At 51.1% G+C, this 20,104-nt stretch overlaps 1 protein-coding gene across 8 annotated transcripts in view; it reads right to left on the bottom strand.

Annotated features, from left to right (window-relative positions):
* Positions 1 to 18,664, bottom strand: part of TRIM9 (tripartite motif containing 9) — a 51,837-nt gene extending 33,173 nt beyond the window's left edge. For 7 of the 8 annotated variants that reach the window (XM_069950872.1, XM_069950874.1, XM_069950878.1 and 4 more), the window contains exon 1: positions 17,790 to 18,663. In XM_069950872.1, the coding sequence (XP_069806973.1) occupies positions 17,790 to 18,620 (831 nt within the window). In that variant the 5' untranslated portion in view covers positions 18,621 to 18,663. Of the gene's footprint in view, positions 1 to 17,789 lie in introns of all 8 variants that reach the window. The other variant, XM_069950873.1, reaches the window with a different exon arrangement.
* Positions 18,665 to 20,104: the final 1,440 nt, after the last annotated feature.

Below are 20,104 nucleotides of genomic sequence, written 5' to 3'. Positions count from 1 at the left end.
AGAGCTGGATACGTTTCTCTCTGGATTTCCTGCCGGAAACCAACAGATAGTAACACTGACCTGGATCTGTCTGTGAGATCAGCAAACAGAGGATCCTGGAAAACCATGGGATGTAACACGGCTGACTGGGGATATGGTGGCCGCAACATAACAGCTGATAAAGAATAGTATGAGGAGATGGGTAGTGGCCACTATGCCTTCTAGGGAAGCTGACTCTGCCAGTAGAATAGTGAGTGCAGCTCTGGAGGGTGTGGTTACTGGGTGTGTTTACTCTCCTAGTCAAGGTCGGTGGTAAGGGCTCATGCACACTGAGCAATAGGTGAGCAAATGAAGAGTAAAGATTTCTGCTTGAAATTCCTCTTCTATTCTGCTCTTGCAGAATAGAAGCAGAATAAGGGTGGGTTCACACTACGGAATCCGTGCAGAGAAGTTCCAGCGGATTCCGTCGCTTACGGCCGCGCGCGTCTCCGTCCGTGCCATAGACACCATCCTATGCTCGGGCGGATTTGACCGTCCGGCGAAAGAATTGAAATGTCAGTTCTTAAGGCCGAAGGTCGGCGTCGAAGAATGGTGTCTATGGCCTGGGCAGAGATGCGTGCCCCCGCGAGCGGAAAAGAGTGACGGAATCCACCGGAACTTGTAGTGTAGTGTGAACCCACCCTATGAGCTGAATTTGAACAGAATTCAAGCGGAATTCAAGCAGAATTTTAAGCAGGATTCAAGCCCCATTGACTTTTATAGGATTCCTCTAGTGGAATCCGGCCACTATGTCACTTCTTTAGGTAGAAAGCGGATCCGTGATGGAAAATTACGGACAGAAATTACGCTGTGTGAAAAGCACAGCACAAAGCCCATTGAAAACAATTGAAAAATGCATTGCTTAATTTAAACGGGCAGAATTTTGTGCGGAATCCGCTTGAAAGTCCTCTTCTTTTCCTCAGTGTGCAAGAGCTCTAAGGAAGGAAGGCTACTAGCCGATGCTCTGGCTGGAGAGGTAGGAAGATCTTGCAGGGTCTGCATCAATGTGGACCCAATCCCTCCAGTAACATCTGGAAGCCACAAGGCTCCCAGTGAGGAAGGAAAGCCCGCCAGCAAGATGCCTGTAAAGAAAGGCCCAAGAGTAGTGACCTCGGAGGACTCAGCGAGGGTTAAGTCCTTAAAACATGAGGTAGAAGAGTCTGAGATGAAAAATTGGCTTCTTAATGAGTGACAGATAGGAGCGATGGTCCAGCAGACGGTGTGAGTATAATATAGCAGCACTGACAGCAACATATGACCACTGTATGTGCTGTGTAATGGATGATGTGTATATGTTAAGATGTAAGATGTCACTAATCCCTGGGCACTACTGTCCTCATGTCTATATGATCTGTGGTGGTCGGTAACAGAGGTGGAAAGATTTATCATTTCAAAGTACATATATATATATATATATACACACACTCCAGAAGACTGTATTTAGTAACCCAGCAGCACTCAGGGTGATACACCAACATCTGTGGAGACGGGGCCGGCCTGTCCCCCTCCATTGTCCATTGGTGACCTCTTGCTATTTGCACAGACTGCGAGCTGATGGGTTCCCATCCTACGCTTTTTACTCGCCCCATTTACACAGTAATCTCATCACCTTTAAAGCCCCCGATTGTCTATGACAAAAACCAAATATGTGTCTCCAGCAAATAATCCAGTTATGCCTCATGAAGCAAAAACCTCCATAGAGAATCATGGGAAATGCGGTCATGAAGCAGCACTGCATTACAGCTCAAGATAAAACCATTATGTAATGTTACAGGACGCTACCGCTGTGCAGGGCACCGATGTAGTGGGCAAAACATGTACACTGAGGGGGCCGGGCATGACAAAAGCAGCCCCTTTAGGCCCAACACTTAACACAAATGTTATGTATAGTGCAGTAAATTAAAGGAGAACTCTGGAGAAAAATCTCCAATATTCCAGTACCTATCAGCTGCTGTATACCCTGCAGAAAGTGGTGAATACTTTCCAGTCTGACAGTGCTCTCTGATGCCACCTCTGTCTGCGTCAGGAACTGTCTAGACCAGTAGCAAATCTCCATAGAAAACCTCTCCTGCTCTGGATAGTTCCTGACATGGACAGAGGTGGCAGCAGAGAGCACTGTGTCAGACAGGAAAGAATACACCACTTCCTGCAGGACATGCAGCAGTTGATAAGTACTGGAAGACTGAAGTTTTTTTTTTTTAAATAGAAGTAGTTCACAATTCTGTATAACTTTCTGACGCCAGTTAATTTTATACAGTATTTTTCTTCAGAGTGCCCCTTTAATGCAGATGTGAAAGCTGATAAAGCTAGAAATGACACAAAAGACCCTAGAGCCCAAAAGGGGGTGTTTTCCAAAGGTTTTGTGAATGATCCTGATCAATCTGAGGGATATATAACTTGAAATACCCACTTAAAGGGGCATATAAAGCAATATAATTCATCTATCCTCTGCACTGGTCAGAAGCGATTGCAGAGTTTGCATTGAACATATAGGTACCTGGGTGGCTGCTAATTTTTGACACTCACCCTGTAGATCTTGGTGGAAATCAATGACCTCCCCTACGCTAAATGATGGCGGCTGACCTTACACCTACTCCACTTACAGCAAATTGCTCTCGACATCTGTGAGTGGCGACAGATATGAAGTTACGGAGCTCAACAACGCTCTCCTGTGAAATGAAGCACATACGAGCACACCACATTCTCAACACACAGCGTGACACCAACATCAATAGATACCGGTGTGACGGGACAATGTGAGCCATATCTAGCGGTGAAGGGCGAGCAGATGAGACGCCACTCATCAGAGTACAGCTAACGTCTGCAAACAATGTCACAGGGTAAAGACGTGGGCACAAAGCAGTGGGGGGTGGAGATACGGGGGAATCTGGACGGAGGCAGCTGTAGGGCTCCTCTCTAAAGGAAAGGTTGCTAGGGTACAGGAATGATGGGGCGGACGTCTTATCACCATCTGTTACATTCAATCCGCCCCATAAACAAGCTGGGAAGTTATAGACTCTTGGATCGTCGGCAAACAGTTATGAGATCTGTAAAGAATCAGTGTGATTCCAACAGTAAAATTTACCATCAAATAAAAAGTATACAAAACGTTACAAATGAACTGAGAGGACATATAGAAAAACAATGACAGTAATACTGTCCTCAAGGTACGAGAATATAACTACTATAATGCTGCCCCTATATACAAGAATATAACTACTATAATACTGCTCCTATATACAAGAATATAACTACTATAATACTGCTCCTATACACAAGAATATAACTATTATAATGCTGCTCCTATATACAAGAATATAACTACTATAATGTGCAACAAAGAAACAAGGTCTAGAACTTACCAGTTCGGTAGAAGTCTGTCGCTTTTATTACGAGTTCTAAAAAATAGCAGGAGCGGTCCTAGCTTGAGAATGGGCTATGTAGCCTAAAACAGGCTGTAGCTGTTGGAGACGTTCCCACTACTCTTCTCCCTGCTATTTTTTATGACTCGGAATAAAAGCAACAAACTTCTACTGAACTGTTGAGTGCTGGAACTTGTTTTTTGCACATGTACATGCCTGGATTTTCTGTGTTCCTAACACCTCACATTGCTTTACCGTAGTCTCGTAGACTGTCTGACACCATTACCATCACGCCTATCGCAGGAGAGTGCTAACCAGCTGTGCCTTACCTCACCTATAACTACTATAATACTGCTCCTATATACAAGAGTATTACTACTATAATACTGCTCCAATATACAAGAATATAACTACTATAATACTTCTCCTATATACAGGGATATAACTACTATAATACTGCTCCTATATACAAGAATATAACTACTATAACACTGCCCCCTATATACAAGAATATAACTACTATAATAATGCTCCTATATACAGGAATATAACTACTATAATACTGCTTCCTATATACAAGAATATAACTACAATAATACTGTGTAACGCCCGGAGTAGTGGATCCACTGGACCGGCACCAGCGATGGCACAAACCTCACCAGGGAGCGGAGTCTAAGGGGCCGCTGGTTTTCACCAGAGCCCGCCGCAAGGCGGGATGGACTTGCTGCGGCAGGCGACCCCCAGGTCGCTACCCCTGGCTTGGTTGCTGGTGTCGGCAGGCGAGGCGTGGCAGGAGATGGCACAGGCAATAGTCTGCAGATGAGAGAGCACGTGACAGGCTGGACACGGAAACAGGTGGAGTGACAGGGGAACAGGAACCAGGAACAGGGACTTGGGACCAGGTAACGGACAGGACTCAGGAACAGGGACTTGGGACCAGGTAACGGACAGGACACAGGAACAACAGGGAGCTGGGCCAAACGCTATGGGAAGCATGTAGAGGCTCCAACACAGGGGACAGGGCATGCTGGGATTTATAGGGGAGTGATTAGGTGCAACTACCAATTAGGAGCGCACTGCCCCTTTAAATCTGAGACAGCCGGCGCGCGCGCGCCCGAGGAGGCGGGGACGCGCGCGCCGGCCGGCACAGCGGGAGACAGGAGCGTGGAGAGGTGAGGCGCCCCCCGGGGCCGAGGTGATAGCAGCGCCGGGTCCCCGACTATGGACACCGGCTGCTGCATGGGGCAGGAAGCGGTCGCGGCGGCGGCCCGGAACGCGGGACGCCGCCGCGGCTGTGACATACTGCTCCTATATACAAGAATATAACTACTATAATATTGCTCCTATATACAGGAATATAACTACTATAATACTGCTCCTATATAAAAGAGACACCTGAGTGCTCATGGTTTTAATCCCTCCTGTCTGTCCCATTCTATCTTTGATAGCTATGGTGAGTGCAATACCTTATCCAGACTTGTGCTGCTTGGGGGCAGCTTCCTCCGCCGGTGGTGCTGGCTGGGTTTTGGTGTGGCATTTTTGGGTCTGGTCCTGTGGCATGGGGGTTGCAGGGCCGTTCCATGGCCTCCCTTCCCTGACTGTGCACGCCTGCGGGGGTGGTGGTCGCTGACTGGCACAGTGTGGACTTAGTGTAGGGACCCATGTGTATCAGATACCTGCACGCGGTACATGGGGCAGTGTGGCTTGATCAATTCACATACAGAATTCTGATGTTTTTTATGCAGCCGAGAGGTACTAGTATCAGCCATAGGTGTGAGGTGCAGCACTCTTTTTCTTCCCTGAACCGTATTTTGTTTCTCTCTTTTCTCCGTGTTTTGCACTCCTCCTGGTGAGACCCACATGACCGCAATTAGCAGGAGACACCTGAGTGCTCATGGTTTTAATCCCTCCTGTCTGTCCCATTCTATCTTTGATAGCTATGGTGAGTGCAATACCTTATCCAGACTTGTGCTGCTTGGGGGCAGCTTCCTCCGCCGGTGGTGCTGGCTGGGTTTTGGTGTGGCATTTTTGGGTCTGGTCCTGTGGCATGGGGGTTGCAGGGCCGTTCCATGGCCTCCCTTCCCTGACTGTGCACGCCTGCGGGGGTGGTGGTCGCTGACTGGCACAGTGTGGACTTAGTGTAGGGACCCATGTGTATCAGATACCTGCACGCGGTACATGGGGCAGTGTGGCTTGATCAATTCACATACAGAATTCTGATGTTTTTTATGCAGCCGAGAGGTACTAGTATCAGCCATAGGTGTGAGGTGCAGCACTCTTTTTCTTCCCTGAACCGTATTTTGTTTCTCTCTTTTCTCCGTGTTTTGCACTCCTCCTGGTGAGACCCACATGACCGCAATTAGCAGGAGACACCTGAGTGCTCATGGTTTTAATCCCTCCTGTCTGTCCCATTCTATCTTTGATAGCTATGGTGAGTGCAATACCTTATCCAGACTTGTGCTGCTTGGGGGCAGCTTCCTCCGCCGGTGGTGCTGGCTGGGTTTTGGTGTGGCATTTTTGGGTCTGGTCCTGTGGCATGGGGGTTGCAGGGCCGTTCCATGGCCTCCCTTCCCTGACTGTGCACGCCTGCGGGGGTGGTGGTCGCTGACTGGCACAGTGTGGACTTAGTGTAGGGACCCAAGTGTATCAGATACCTGCACGCGGTACATGGGGCAGTGTGGCTTGATCAATTCACATACAGAATTCTGATGTTTTTTATGCAGCCGAGAGGTACTAGTATCAGCCATAGGTGTGAGGTGCAGCACTCTTTTTCTTCCCTGAACCATAACTACTATAATATTGCTCCTATATACAGGAATATAACTACTATAATACTGCTCCTATATAAAAGAATATAACTACTATAATACTGCTCCTATATACAAGAATATAACTACTTTAATACTGCTCCTATATACAGGAATATAACTACTATAATACTGCTCCTATATACAGGAATATAACTACTATAATACTGCTCCTATATACAAGAATATAACTACTATAATAATGCTTCTATATACAGGAATATAACTACTATAATATGGTTCAGGGAAGAAAAAGAGCGCTGCACCTCACACCTATGGCTGACACTAGTGCCTCTCGGCTGCATAAAAAAACATCAGAATTTTGTGTATGAATTGATCAAGCCACACTGCCCCATGTACCGCGTGCAGGTATCTGATACACATGGGTCCCTACACTAAGTCCACACTGTGTCGGTCAGTGGCCACCACCCCCGCAGGCGTGCACAGTCAGGGAAGGGAGGCCATGGAATGGCCCTGCAACCCCCATGCCACAGGACCAGACCCAAAAATTCCCCCCCAAAAAAACTCCCAGCCAGCACCGCCGGCGGAGGAAGCTGCCCCCAAACAGCACAAGTCTGGATAAGGTATTACGCTCACCATTGCTGCGGCAGATAGAATGGGACAAACAGGAGGGATAAAAGCACATGCACTCAGGTGTCTCCTGCTAATTGCGGTCATGTGGGTCTTCTAGGAGGAGTGCAAAAACACTGAGAAAAGAGAGAAACAAAATACGGTTCAGGGAAAAAAAAGAGCGCTGCACCTCACACCTATGGCTGACACTAGTGCCTCTTGGCTGCATAAAAAACATCAGAATTTTGTGTATGAATTGATGGCTGGGAGTTTTTTTGGGGGGGCATTTTGGGTCTGGTCCTGTGGCATGGGGGTTGCAGGGCCATTCCATGGTTCCCCTTCCCTGCAAATGTACGCCTGCCGGGGTGGTGGTCACTGACCGGCACAGTAGGGACCCATGTGTATAAGATACCTGCACGCAGTACATGGGGCAGTGTGGATTGATCAATTCATACACAAAATTCTGATGTTTTTTATGCAGCCGAGAGGCACTAGTATCAGCCATAGGTGTGAGGTGCAGCACTCTTTTTCTTCCCTGAACCGTATTTTGTTTCTCTCTTTTCTCAGTGTTTTTGCACTCCTCCTGGAAGACCCACATGACCGCAATTAGCAGGAGACACCTGAGTGCATGTGCTTTTATCCCTCCTGTTTGTCCCATTCTATATGCAGTAGTAATGGTGAGCGCAATACCTTATCCAGACTTGTGCTGTTTGGGGGCAGCTTCCTCCACCGGTGGTGCTGGCTGGGAGTTTTTTGGGGGGGGCATTTTGGGTCTGGTCCTGTGGCATGGGGGTTGCAAGGCCGTTCCATGGTCCCCCTTCCCTGCCCATGCATGCCTGCGGGGGTGGTGGTCTCTGACCGGCAATGTGTGGACTTATTGTAGGGACCCATGTGTATCAGATACCTGCACGAGGTACATGGGGCAGTATGGCTTGATCAATTCATACACAAAATTCTGATGTTTTTTATGCAGCCGAGAGGCACTAGTGTCAGCCATAGGTGTGAGGTGCAGCGCTCTTTTTCTTCCCTGAACCATAACTACTATAATACCGCTCCTATATACAAGAATATAACTACTATAATATTGCTCCTATATACAGGAATATAACTACTATAATACTGCTCCTATATACAAGAATATAACTACTATAATACTGCTCCTATATACAAGAATATAACTACTATAATATTGCTCCTATATACAGGGATATAACTACTATAATACTGCTCCTATATACAGGAATATAACTACTATAATACTGCTCCTATATACAGGAATATTACTACTATAATACTGCTCCCATGTAAAAGAATATAACTACTATAATACTGCTCCTATATACAAGAATATAACTACTATAATACTACCCCTATATACAAGAATATAACTACTAAAATACTGCTCCTATATACAAGAATATAACTACTATAATACTGCTCCTATATACAAGAATATAACTACTATAATACTGCTCCTATATAGAAGAATATAACTACTATAATACTGCTCCTATATAGAAGAATATAACTACAATAATACGGCTCCTATATACAAGAATATAACTACTATAATGCGGTTCAGGGAAGAAACAGAGTGCTGCACCTCACACCTATGGCTGATACTAGTGCCCCTAGGCTAAATAAAAAACACATCAGAATTTTGTGTATGAATTGATCAAGCCATACTGCCCCATGTACCTCGTGCCGGTATCTGATACACATGGGTCCCTACACTAAGTCCACACCGTGCCAGTCAGTGGCCACCAACCCCGCAGGCGTGCACAGCCAGGGAACGGGGGCCATGGGACGGCCCTGCGACCCCCATGCCACAGGACCAGACCCAAAAACACCACACCAGAACCCGGCCAGCACCGCCGGCGGAGAAGGTCGCCCCCAAGCAGCACAAGTCTGGATAAGGTATTGGTTGGTGGCCACTGACTAGCACGGCGTGGACTTAGTGTAGGGACCCATGTGTATCAGATACCGGCACGAGGTACATGGGGCAGTATGGCTTGATCAATTCATACACAAAATTCTGATGTGTTTTTTATTTAGCCAAGCGGCACTAGTATCAGCCATAGGTGTGAGGTGCAGCACTCTGTTTCTTCCCTGAACCGCATAACTACTATAATACTGCCCCATATATACAACTATAACTACTATAGTGTATGAATAAGCCAGAGAAACAATCCAGCACTCACCAATGACTGAAGCGGTATGCAGTTTATTGGAGACACAGAGGCAGCGGCTTGGAAAGGGGAAGGTGGTCAGCAGGTGTGTATCGGGATGGGACCTGCTGACCACCTTCCCCCTTCCAACCCGCTGCCTCTGTGTCTCCAATAAACTGCATACCGCTTCAGTCAGTGGTGAGTGCTGGATCATTTTTTTTTGCCTTATTCCCACATTATAATAGACTGTTTCTCTATTCATCTGTGCACCACCATACCATTTAAATAACCACATCCAGTCCTTGCGCCCTACCTAAGAATTACCCTAGTAGCTGAGGGGTCTGTGGTCCTGGCTGATACTGGTTGCCTTGTAGATGTATTAGTTGAGCCCCCTCCTCCACTTCTCTGTATTAAAATCAATAGGCCTGCAGTGGATCTATTAGGGTTGGATATGGCTCTTGGCTGTAGCTAATGGAGGGGGTTACAATTAAGGGGAGGGGGCTTCTATAAGCCTAGTCAATGTGTGATCCAGCAGCAACAACCACCATCTATCAATCTAATAGCTGCATCAATGAGGCTTTAGATGCAGGAACATACGGCACATAAATATCCCCGGTCGGGGTTGGTGCGGCTCTCCATGGCGGTGCGGGGGGATCATTTATCTGATCTGTACAGCACACTGCAACATTTGCTGACCACCGAGATTGAAATTGCTTCATTTGTAAACATGATCGGGTGTTCAGCCGTCTGCCTGCATCTAAATCATTTCTGCCCCGATTCCCTCACAAAGCAAAGGCGGCCTCCATGGCTCCGGTCCCTCTGCACATTCTACGGCAGTAATGGCTCTATTCCTAAATGACTTGGCCCCCGGGCCGCCACACTGACCTCATTCTCAATGCTGAACAATTAGTTATAATATAAGCCGGGCGCTGACTCACTGACTGCTTATTTTTTAAGGTAAAAGGATACAGAGCATATGTGACTTCAGAGCTGCACTCACTATTCTGCTGGTGGGGTCACTGTGTATACACATTACATTACTGATCCTGTACTGATTCTGAGTTACATCCTGTATTATACTCCAGAGCTGCACTCACTATTCTGCTGGTGGGGTCACTGTGTACATACATTACATTACTTATCCTATACTGATCCTGAGTTACATCCTGTATTATACTGCAGAGCTGCACTCGCTATTCTGCTGTTGGGGTCACTGTGTATATACATTACATTACTGATCCTGTACTGAGTTACAGCTTATAGAGAAAACTGACCAAAAACTGTGGTCATATGGAAAAAAACAAAAAGCAGAAAACTTTGAATATGGCTGGAAGTTAGCAGAGAGCCAAAGATGCAGCCAATACTATGAGGGCACCTCACCTCAACATAGCCATAACTTCTCTAAAAAGGCTTTCCGATAGAACATGGTGTAGGTTACAGATTATTAATAAGGACCTCTAGTGAGGTAAGGGTGGTTCGCTAGTGAGGTGAGGGTGGTCCTCTAGTGAGGTTAGTGTGGTGAGGGTGGTCCTCTAGTGAGGTTAGTGAGGTGAGGGTGGTCCTCTCGTGAGGTTGGTGTGATGAGGGTGGCCCTCTAGTGAGGTTAGTGTGGTGAGGGTGGTTCTCTCGTGAGGTTGGTGTGATGAGGGTGGTCCTCTAGTGAGGTTAGTATGGTGAGGGTGGTCCTCTAGTGAGGTTAGTGTGGTGAGGGTGGTCCTCTAGTGAGGTTAGTATGGTGAGGGTGGTCCTCTAGTGAGGTTAGTGTGGTGAGGGTGGTCCTCTAGTGAGGTTAGTGTGGTGAGGGTGGTCCTCTAGTGAGGTTAGTGTGGTGAGGGTGGTCCTCTAGTGAGGTTGGTGAGGTGAGGGTGGTCCTCTAGTGAGGTTAGTGTGGTGAGGGTGGTCCTCTAGTGAGGTTAGTGTGGTGAGGGTGGTCCTCTAGTGAGGTTAGTGTGGTGAGGGTGGTCCTCTAGTGAGGTTAGTGTGGTGAGGGTGGTCCTCTAGTGAGGTTGGTGAGGTGAGGGTGGTCCTCTAGTGAGGTTAGTGTGGTGAGGGTGGTCCTCTAGTGAGGTTAGTGTGGTGAGGGTGGTCCTCTAGTGAGGTTAGTGTGGTGAGGGTGGTCCTCTAGTGAGGTTAGTGTGGTGAGCGTGGTCCTCTTGTGAGGTTAGTGTGGTGAGGGTGGTCCTCTAGTGAGGTTAGTGTGGTGAGGGTGGTCCTCTAGTGAGGTTGGTGAGGTGAGGGTGGTCCTCTTCCAGTCAGGTTGGACTTCTATTGGTGAGTAAGTTTGAGCCATTACTGTAGTGGGATCTGTAGTCTGGTTAGACAACAAATGGGATCAGAACCCCCAATAAAGTAAGAGAGGACGGACCTTTAGTTAGGTGAGAGGTTTTCCATTCAGAGGGGTGGGATCTCTTGTGTGGTTGGCAGGATGGGACCTCCAATGAGGTCAGAGTTTGGACCTCTTATGCAGTTAGTGAGATTGGACCTCTAGTAAGGTAAGTGTGGTAAAACTGCTGGTGAGGTTAGATCTCTAGTACCTCCAAAGAGGTCAGGGAGGTTGAACCATCAGTCAGGCAAGCGTAGTAGGTCTTCTAACAAAGTTGGACCTCTAGTGGAGTAAGAGTGGTCAGGGAAGTCCTCTGGTGAGGTTAGTAAGGCAAGGGTAGTCCTCTGGTGAGGTTAGTAAGGCAAGGGTGGTCCTCTAGACTTGAGAGTTTATTGAGGTGAGGGTGATCCTCTGGTGAAGTAAGGGTGGTGCTCTAGCGAAGTGGTGGTTCTCTAAAGTGCGGTTGGACTTCTAGTGGGGTAAGAGTGGTGAGGGTGGTACTCTAGTGAGGTTTTTGAGGTGAGGGTGGTCCTCTAGAGAGGTTAGTAAGATAAGGGTGGTCCTCTAATGAAGTGGTGGTGCTCTAACGGACCTCTAGTGTGGTGAGGATGTTCGTCTAGTGAGGTCAGGGAGGATGGCCTCAAGATAGGTGCGGTTGGATCTCTAGTTAGGTGAATGTAGACTAATGAGATGAGTGAAGCTGATCCTCTCTTTGAGCTCTAAGGAAACAAGCCAGATCCTTCAGTAAATCATCTCCACAACTTCAGAAGTTCACAATTCTCTAAAATGTCTGCATTGTAACATCAAGATTTCACATTCCTTATTCTCAAACCGACAACTGAAGAACATCCTCATATCCAGCTAGGGCCCTTCGGGACCTCCACAGTCCTGGCCGGGCTCCATGCTGGGCCTTCACAGTCCATAGAGTCTGGGGTATCTTCTGAAGCAGGACTTCTTATTCAGGATCAGGACTTGGTCAACTCTCAATACAATCAAAAAACCCTCCGTCCTGAGACTCTGCTGCCTTGTGACCTGGGTATGGGCAGTTACCTCAGCCTCCACCATGATGGCGTCTACACTGGTATCTATCTGTATCCTCTCTATACACCCAGCTATCCCCCAGCATCCTCATCTGGACCATCAGGGTTATATGCTGGTGGACAGATATAGCAGAGCTGAATGTGTAACTGCACACTCTAAGGACCATATACTGTGCAGTACCAGCTATAACACACCACAACGTCACAACCAATTATGCTACATTACAAACACCTGGCTCTGTTACATAACAAACTCTCAGCTCTGCTACATAACAAACTCTCAGCTCTGCTACATAACAAACTCTCGGCTCTGCTACATAACAAGCTCTTGGCTCTGCTCTATAACAAACTCTCGGCTCTGCTACATAACAAGCTCTTGGCTCTGCTCCATAACAAACTCTCGGCTCCGCTACATAACAAACACGCGGCTCTGCTACATAACAAACTCTCGCCTCTGCTACATAACCCTCGGCTCTGCTACATAACAAACACGCGGCTCTGCTACATAACAAACTCTCGCCTCTGCTACATAACACTCGGCTCTGCTACATAACAAACTCTCGGCTCTGCTACATAACAAGCTATCGGCTCTGCTACATAACAAGCTCTCGGCTCTGCTACATAACAAGCTCTCGGCTCTGCTATATAACAAGCTCTCGGCTCTGCTACATAAACAATCGGCTCTGCTACATAACAAGCTCTCGGCTCTGCTACATAACAAACACTCGGTTCTGCTACATAACAAACACTCGGTTCTGCTACATAACAGACTCTTGGCTCTGCTACATAACAAACCAGATTTTTTCCAGGTTTACCTGGATAAGCAAAACTTACGACGCCTTATTGTTGGTTTTACATAGGACGTTAAACTAATACAAAGGAAAGAACAAATTCAGCTCTGCTACATCCGTATGTATGTAATTTTCCTCCTAAATGCAGAGCAGGCAGCTCGCCGTCCGCAGCGCGGGATGTAATAAGTGACGAGGAGACCGATCCATAACAGCCCGGGGAGGAAGATTCAATTAACACCTAGAAATATATTTCCTCTCAGCCCCGGGGGAGGGTGGGCCGCACCACTGAATATTTTATAGGTGGACCACAGAGGATACGGTGCGTCCACCGCGAGGTGACGATCATGTGACCACTCTAAGACATGTCACCACAACCCCCCCTCCCCCAGTGATGGACACTGCCGCACCGCACGGTGACAGCTTCCCGGTGTGAGGGGCCGGGATGTGACAGCCGTAGGGACCGACGCACACTGCAATACACAGAATCACTCCTGTCACTCATACAAATCCCCAAACACTGAGGGGCAGATGGCAGCGCAGAGCGGTATACAGGGTGATCAGAGGACCTGTCCCTGTATACCCCCTATACATATAGAGATATGAGGCAGCACGCTGAGCTCTGCTACATCTATCAGGTCAGTCCCTCTCTCTGCAGTATAAATAATTCATGGCGCACCTCAGCATCACCCATCATCCGGCGGTCGGGGACTGTACATACAGAGACGAGGGTGCAGGGGGCGACATGAGATTAGGGGACTGTAACTGTATTGGCGTCTGGTTATAGACGGACTGTAGCTGCTGTCCACGTCTCACTGACACACTGCTCCAAACCCTCCCCCACAGCCTTCCTATACACTTCTACAGGAGCCAAAGCACATGGGCATCAATGCCAGTGCGGGGTCCAGCTCACAGATCCATCACCAGTGGTGCACATGGGCCTGGTATGTCATGCAGTGTGACCTCTACTAATGCCTGCCATGAGCCATGCCAGTGCCCCCCCATGAGCCATGCCAGTGCCCCCCCATGAGCCATGCCAGTGCCCCCCCATGAGCCATGTAAGTGCCCCCCCATGAGCCATGTCAGTGCCCCCCCATGAGCCATGCCAGTGCCCCCCCATGAGCCATGCCAGTGCCCCCCCATGAGCCATGTTAGTGCCCCCCCATGAGCCATGCCTGTGCCCCCCATGAGCCATGCCAGTGCCCCCCATGAGCCATGCCAGTGCCCCCCCATGAGCCATGCCAGTGCCCCCCCATGAGCCATGCCAGTGCCCCCCCATGAGCCATGCCAGTGCCCCCCCATAAGCCATGCCAGTGCCCCCCCCCCCAGGTATGGGTGAATTGAAACACAAATAAACACTTTAAACCCAATGCCTGAGGGGCCTGAAGTTGCTTCTGGCACATACCCCATCCAGAGGCAGAAGATGTACAGGGAAGAAGGGTGGCATAACCCACTGGTAGCCGCAGGGGGCACTGCATCATGCTGCCATAAATAATGGGAAGGGCAGCCCATGGCAGAACACCCTAACTCCTGGGCCCAGGGTATCAGAACCAACACCAAATGGCAAGTGTATCCCCAGACCCCTAATGCCTTCCCAGCTCTTATGGCCCAGTGTACCCAGCAGAGCCCACGTGTACCCTATCTACCCATACCATGGACCCCCACTCCTCCATGTAACTATGGCATGGTCAGCACCACTAACCAATAGCCGCCATCTTTTCCAATGCTTATGGCCCAGAGAACCCTGTGTAGTCACCAGTACCCCACAATGTGCCCGTCTACCCACCACATGAACAGCTTCTATTCCTACCCATCCATATACCCATTGAAGTGCCCCTGTGTTCCCTTTGTACCCAAAGCATTGACAGCATTGCCCTTTAGCTCTTAGGTCCCCCAGTCCTTGGGTGGTACTGTATGCCATGGTGGCTAGCCCCATTCACCACCAGTTACCATTTCTACCAGTCCTTATGGCACTGTGTACCCTATGTACCCACAGCACGACCAGAAGTGCCCATCTGCTGTTAAGACTTCAGTCCTTGGCACAGTCACCACCCATTCTCCACCTGCTGCCATCCTTCCCAGTCATTATAGTCCAGAGAACCTTCTGTAGTCATCAGCACCCTGTGTTGTTCCCCTGGTACCCATATCATGGCCAGTAGTGCCCTGAACTTTTACATATCCCCAGTCCTTTGGGCCCAGTGTACCCATGATGGAAGTGCCCTCTGCTCTTACATATCCCCAGTGCTTTGTGTACCCATGGTGGTCCATCCCATTCACCACCAGGTGCCAATCCTACCAGTCCTTCATGGGCTTGTGCTTATGCACCCCTGGCATGCCCAGCAGTGCCCTCATCACTTTGATTCTCTCAGTCCTTATGTTGGCCTGTACCCCACGGGGTTACCGTGTCAGGATCAGTTCCTAAAAACACCCAGCGAACCCCATATGTGCCCTCAGCTTGCCCAGCATCTTTCATAGTCGTTCGGTGGTACAGTACCCGGTGCCATCAACTCTTAGGAAATTCCAATCATTATGGCCAGCGTACCCCATATGTGCCCCTGTGTACCCTTAGCATGCCCAGTCCTTGGGTGTCACTGTACATCATCAGCTCTAAGGAACCACCAGTCCTTATGGCCGGCATACCCCATATTTTACCTGTGTGCCCTAAATACCCTCCACATGTCCAGTCCTCGAGTGGCACTATACCACATGGTGCCCCTGTATACCCTCAGCATGCCCAGTCTTCATGTGGCGCTGTTTCCCTTATGTGCCCCTGTATACACTTGTCATGCCCAGCAACCTCAAGCAGCCCTGTATACTCTATATAACTTCAGTATGCATAGATCATGGGTGGCACTGCACCCCATATGTGCCCCTGTATACATACCTCCAGCATGCCCAGCACCCCCTGGTGGCCATGTGTACCCTCAGCATGCACTGCACCCCTCACAGCGTCCCTGTATGTTCTATATACCCCCAGCATGTCCTACACCCCAAATGTACCCCTGTGTAGTGTGTACATACCCGAGCAACCCTGGTGGCCATGTATACATACCCCCCAGCACGCCCTACACCCACTGGGTACCCCAGCACCCCCCTGTATACCCCCAGCATGGCCCCCACCTTGTGCAGCTTCCGGATGGCCCCCATCACCCCCTGTATACCCCCAGCACCCCCCTGTATACCCCCTACACCCCCCTGTATACCCCCAGTGCCCCCTCACCTTGTGCAGCTTCCACATGGCCCCCAGCACCCCCTGTATACCCCCTGTATACCCCCGGTGCCCCCTCACCTTGTGCAGCATCCACATGGCCCCCAGCACCCCTGGTATACCCCCAGCACCCCCGGTATACCCCCAGCACCCCCCTGTATACCCCCAGCACCCCCTGTATACCCCCAGCACCCCCGGTATACCCCCAGCACCCCCCTGTATACCCCCAGCACCCCCTGTATACCCCCAGCACCCCCTGTATACCCCCAGCACCCCCTGTATACCCCCAGCACCCCCTGTATACCCCCAGCATGGCCCCCACCTTGTGCAGCTTCCGGATGGCCCCCATCACCCCCTGTATACCCCCAGCACCCCCCTGTATACCCCCTACACCCCCCTGTATACCCCCAGTGCCCCCTCACCTTGTGCAGCTTCCACATGGCCCCCAGCACCCCCTGTATACCCCCCTATACCCCCGGTGCCCCCTCACCTTGTGCAGCATCCACATGGCCCCCAGCACCCCTGGTATACCCCCAGCACCCCCTGTATACCCTCAGCACCCCCTGTATACCCCCAGCCTCACCTTGTGCAGCTTCCACATGGCCCCCAGCACCCCCTGTATACCCCCAGCACCCCCCTGTATACCCCCAGCACCCCCGGTATACCCCCAGCACCCCCCTGTATACCCCCAGCACCCCCTGTATACCCCCAGCACCCCCGGTATACCCCCAGCACCCCCCTGTATACCCCCAGCACCCCCTGTATACCCCCAGCACCCCCTGTATACCCCCAGCACCCCCCTGTATACCCCCAGCACCCCCTGTATACCCCCAGCCTCACCTTGTGCAGCTTCCACATGGCCCCCAGCACCCCCGGTATACCCCCAGCACCCCCCTATATACCCCCAGCACCCTCGGTATACCCCCAGCACCCCCTGTATACCCCCAGCACGCCCTGTATACCCCCAGCACGCCCTGTATACCCCCAGTATACCCCCAGCACCCCCTGTATACCCCCAGCACCCCCTGTATACCCCCAGCACCCCCTGTATACCCCCAGCCTCACCTTGTGCAGCTTCCACATGGCCCCCAGCACCCCCTGTATACCCCCAGCACCCCCTGTATACCCCCAGCACCCCCCTGTATACCCCCATCACCCCCTGTATACCCCCAGCCCCCCCCCCCCCCCCCGTTTACCCCCAGCCTCACCTTGTGCAGCTTCCACATGGCCCCCAGCACCCCCTGTATACCCCCAGCACCCCCCTGTATACCCCCAGCACCCCCGGTATACCCCCAGCACCCCCTGTATACCCCCAGCACCCCCCGTATACCCCCAGCACCCCTTGTATACCCCCAGTATACCCCCAGCACCCCCTGTATACCCCCAGCCTCACCTTGTGCAGCTTCCACATGGCCCCCAGCACCCCCTGTATACCCCCATCACCCCCTGTATACCCCCATCACCCCCTGTATACCCCCAGCACCCCCGTATACCCCCAGCCTCACCTTGTGCAGCTTCCACATGGCCCCCAGCGCTTTGACCTCATGGCTGCTGTGCTTGCCCTCCTCCAGGCACTGGTAGCACACCGGCATCTTGCACTGGACGCAGTACATGCTGTGGTTCTCCAGCTCGTGGTCGGTGCAGGTGGAGATCTTGCGGGGGCTGAGGCGGCGGCTGACCCTGCCCTGGGCCGGGGGCAGCAGGCGGTGTTTGGCCAGGGGTCCCCGGGGCGGGTGGCAGCGCAGGCGGCACGGCTCGCAGTAGAAGACGTCGCACTGCTCGCACATCACCGTGGCCTCCTTCGGGCTCTTCTCGCACAGCTGGCACCTCAGCGCCGCCGCCTTGCTCTGCTGGTAGCGCTCGATCACCCCCTCCAGCACCCGGTTCTTGGCGAAGCCGCGGAGCCCCCGGTCATCCAGCAGCAGGGAGCGGTGGCACTGCGGGCAGGTCAGGCACTGGTTGCGGGCGGGCGGGGGAGGCAGCAGCGCCCCGGAGGAGTGGTGGTGCGGCAGGTGCGGTGCGGGCATGCTCGGCGGGAACACCCGCACTCCGTTGGGGGATTTCTGGCAGGGGGTGGTGGGAGCGCTGGCGAAGCCTCCGTACGAGCCGTACCCGCTGTCCGCCTCGCTGTACAGGCTCATCTTATCCAGGTCCAGGTAGTCGTAGTCGGAGAGCCCGGACGCCCGGCGGCTCTGCGGGGACTCGGAGTCCGGTGTTTGCACCAGGATGTTGCGGGCACAGGCGAGGCACAGGCTGTGGGAACATGGCAGGATGATGGGCTCCCTGTAGAAGGAGCCGCACACCGGACACTTTAATTCTTCCTCCATCTCTTCCATAGGGACCCGATCCGTCCCGTGCTGCTGCTGCAGCAACACTGCGGGGAGAAGCGGACGGAGCGGGGACGACACCCCCCCGAGCTCAGACGCCATTGGTGAGCTGCTTTCCTACGCTGCGCTCTCATTGGCTGGCTGAGGATGTGGGGTGGAGCTAAAGGATGCTCGGCGGCATCAGCCTCCCGCTCCGGCTAGATAATTGGTTCTTCTGGTGTCAATTAAATAAAGAGGCGTGGCTAAAGGATGCTGAGCGGCGGCAGCGGCAACATCAGCAGCCGCCCCTCCTCCCCTGCATCCTCCGGGCTGACAGTCACCCACACACCGCTGCCGGGGGCCGGGGACGAGCTGGGAGCAGCGACATCATAGTACAGAGGTGACTCCTGCTACACTGGGCGGTGATGTCCACATGACACACACACTGCCAGCACCGATCACTAATGTTACACACTGCGTGATAATAGCCCACTGTATCCTCCACTGTGACCCAATATACATCCTCAGTGCACACTACATACATACTATATACAGGAGGTAAGTCAGGATCAGTACAGGATCAGTAATGTATGTACACAGTGATCTCACCAGCAGAATAGTGAGTGCAGCTCTGGAGTATAATACAGGATGTAGCTCAGGATCAGTAATGTAATGTATGTACACAGTGACCCCACCAGCAGAATAGTGAGTGCAGCTCTGGAGTATAATACAGGGTGTAACTCAGGATCAGTAATGTAATGTATGTACACAGTGACCCCACCAGCAGAATAGTGAGTGCAGCTCTGGAGTATAATACAGGATGTAACTCAGGATCAGTACAGGATCAGTAATGTATGTACACAGTGACCTCACCAGCAGAATAGTGAGTGCAGCTCTGGAGTATAATACAGGGTGTAACTCAGGATCAGTAATGTAATGTATGTACACAGTGACCCCACCAGCAGAATAGTGAGTGCAGCTCTGGAGTATAATACAGGATGTAACTCAGGATCAGTACAGGATCAGTAATGTATGTACACAGTGACCTCACCAGCAGAATAGTGAGTGCAGCTCTGAAGTATAATACAGGATGCAACTCATCTGAAGTGCAGGAGCTCTGAGGATCGGGGATGTCCCCGGGAGGAGTGTGGAGGCATGCTGGAAAGCATGGAGCATTTTCTGCTTCATTGTCCCTTTAATACAGAGGTTTACAACAGGGTGGGCGCTTCCATCGGGTGGCCCAGGTTGGCCCGCCTCTCCTATGCGGAATGGGCCTATGGAGCATTCAGAAACCTTGGTGGCTGGGACCGGAGCACTTTATTCCTAGTCAGCATAGTGGTCAGGTACCACACGTGGAGTACACGGTGTTTAGTGTCGACACAGCGTAAAATCCTCCCTGTGGATGAGGTGATTAGGGGCACAGCGCCCCCTGTGGATGAGGTGAGTTCGGGTGAGTTCGGGTTTAGTGATAGGTTGGGTGGTGGGTAAAAGGGGGGAGGGGGCTTCTGTGGGAC

The sequence above is a fragment of the Dendropsophus ebraccatus genome, chromosome 13, assembly GCF_027789765.1.
Source record: "Dendropsophus ebraccatus isolate aDenEbr1 chromosome 13, aDenEbr1.pat, whole genome shotgun sequence".
NCBI lineage: Eukaryota > Metazoa > Chordata > Amphibia > Anura > Hylidae > Dendropsophus > Dendropsophus ebraccatus.
This window is presented reverse-complemented; position numbering and strand designations above follow the sequence as displayed.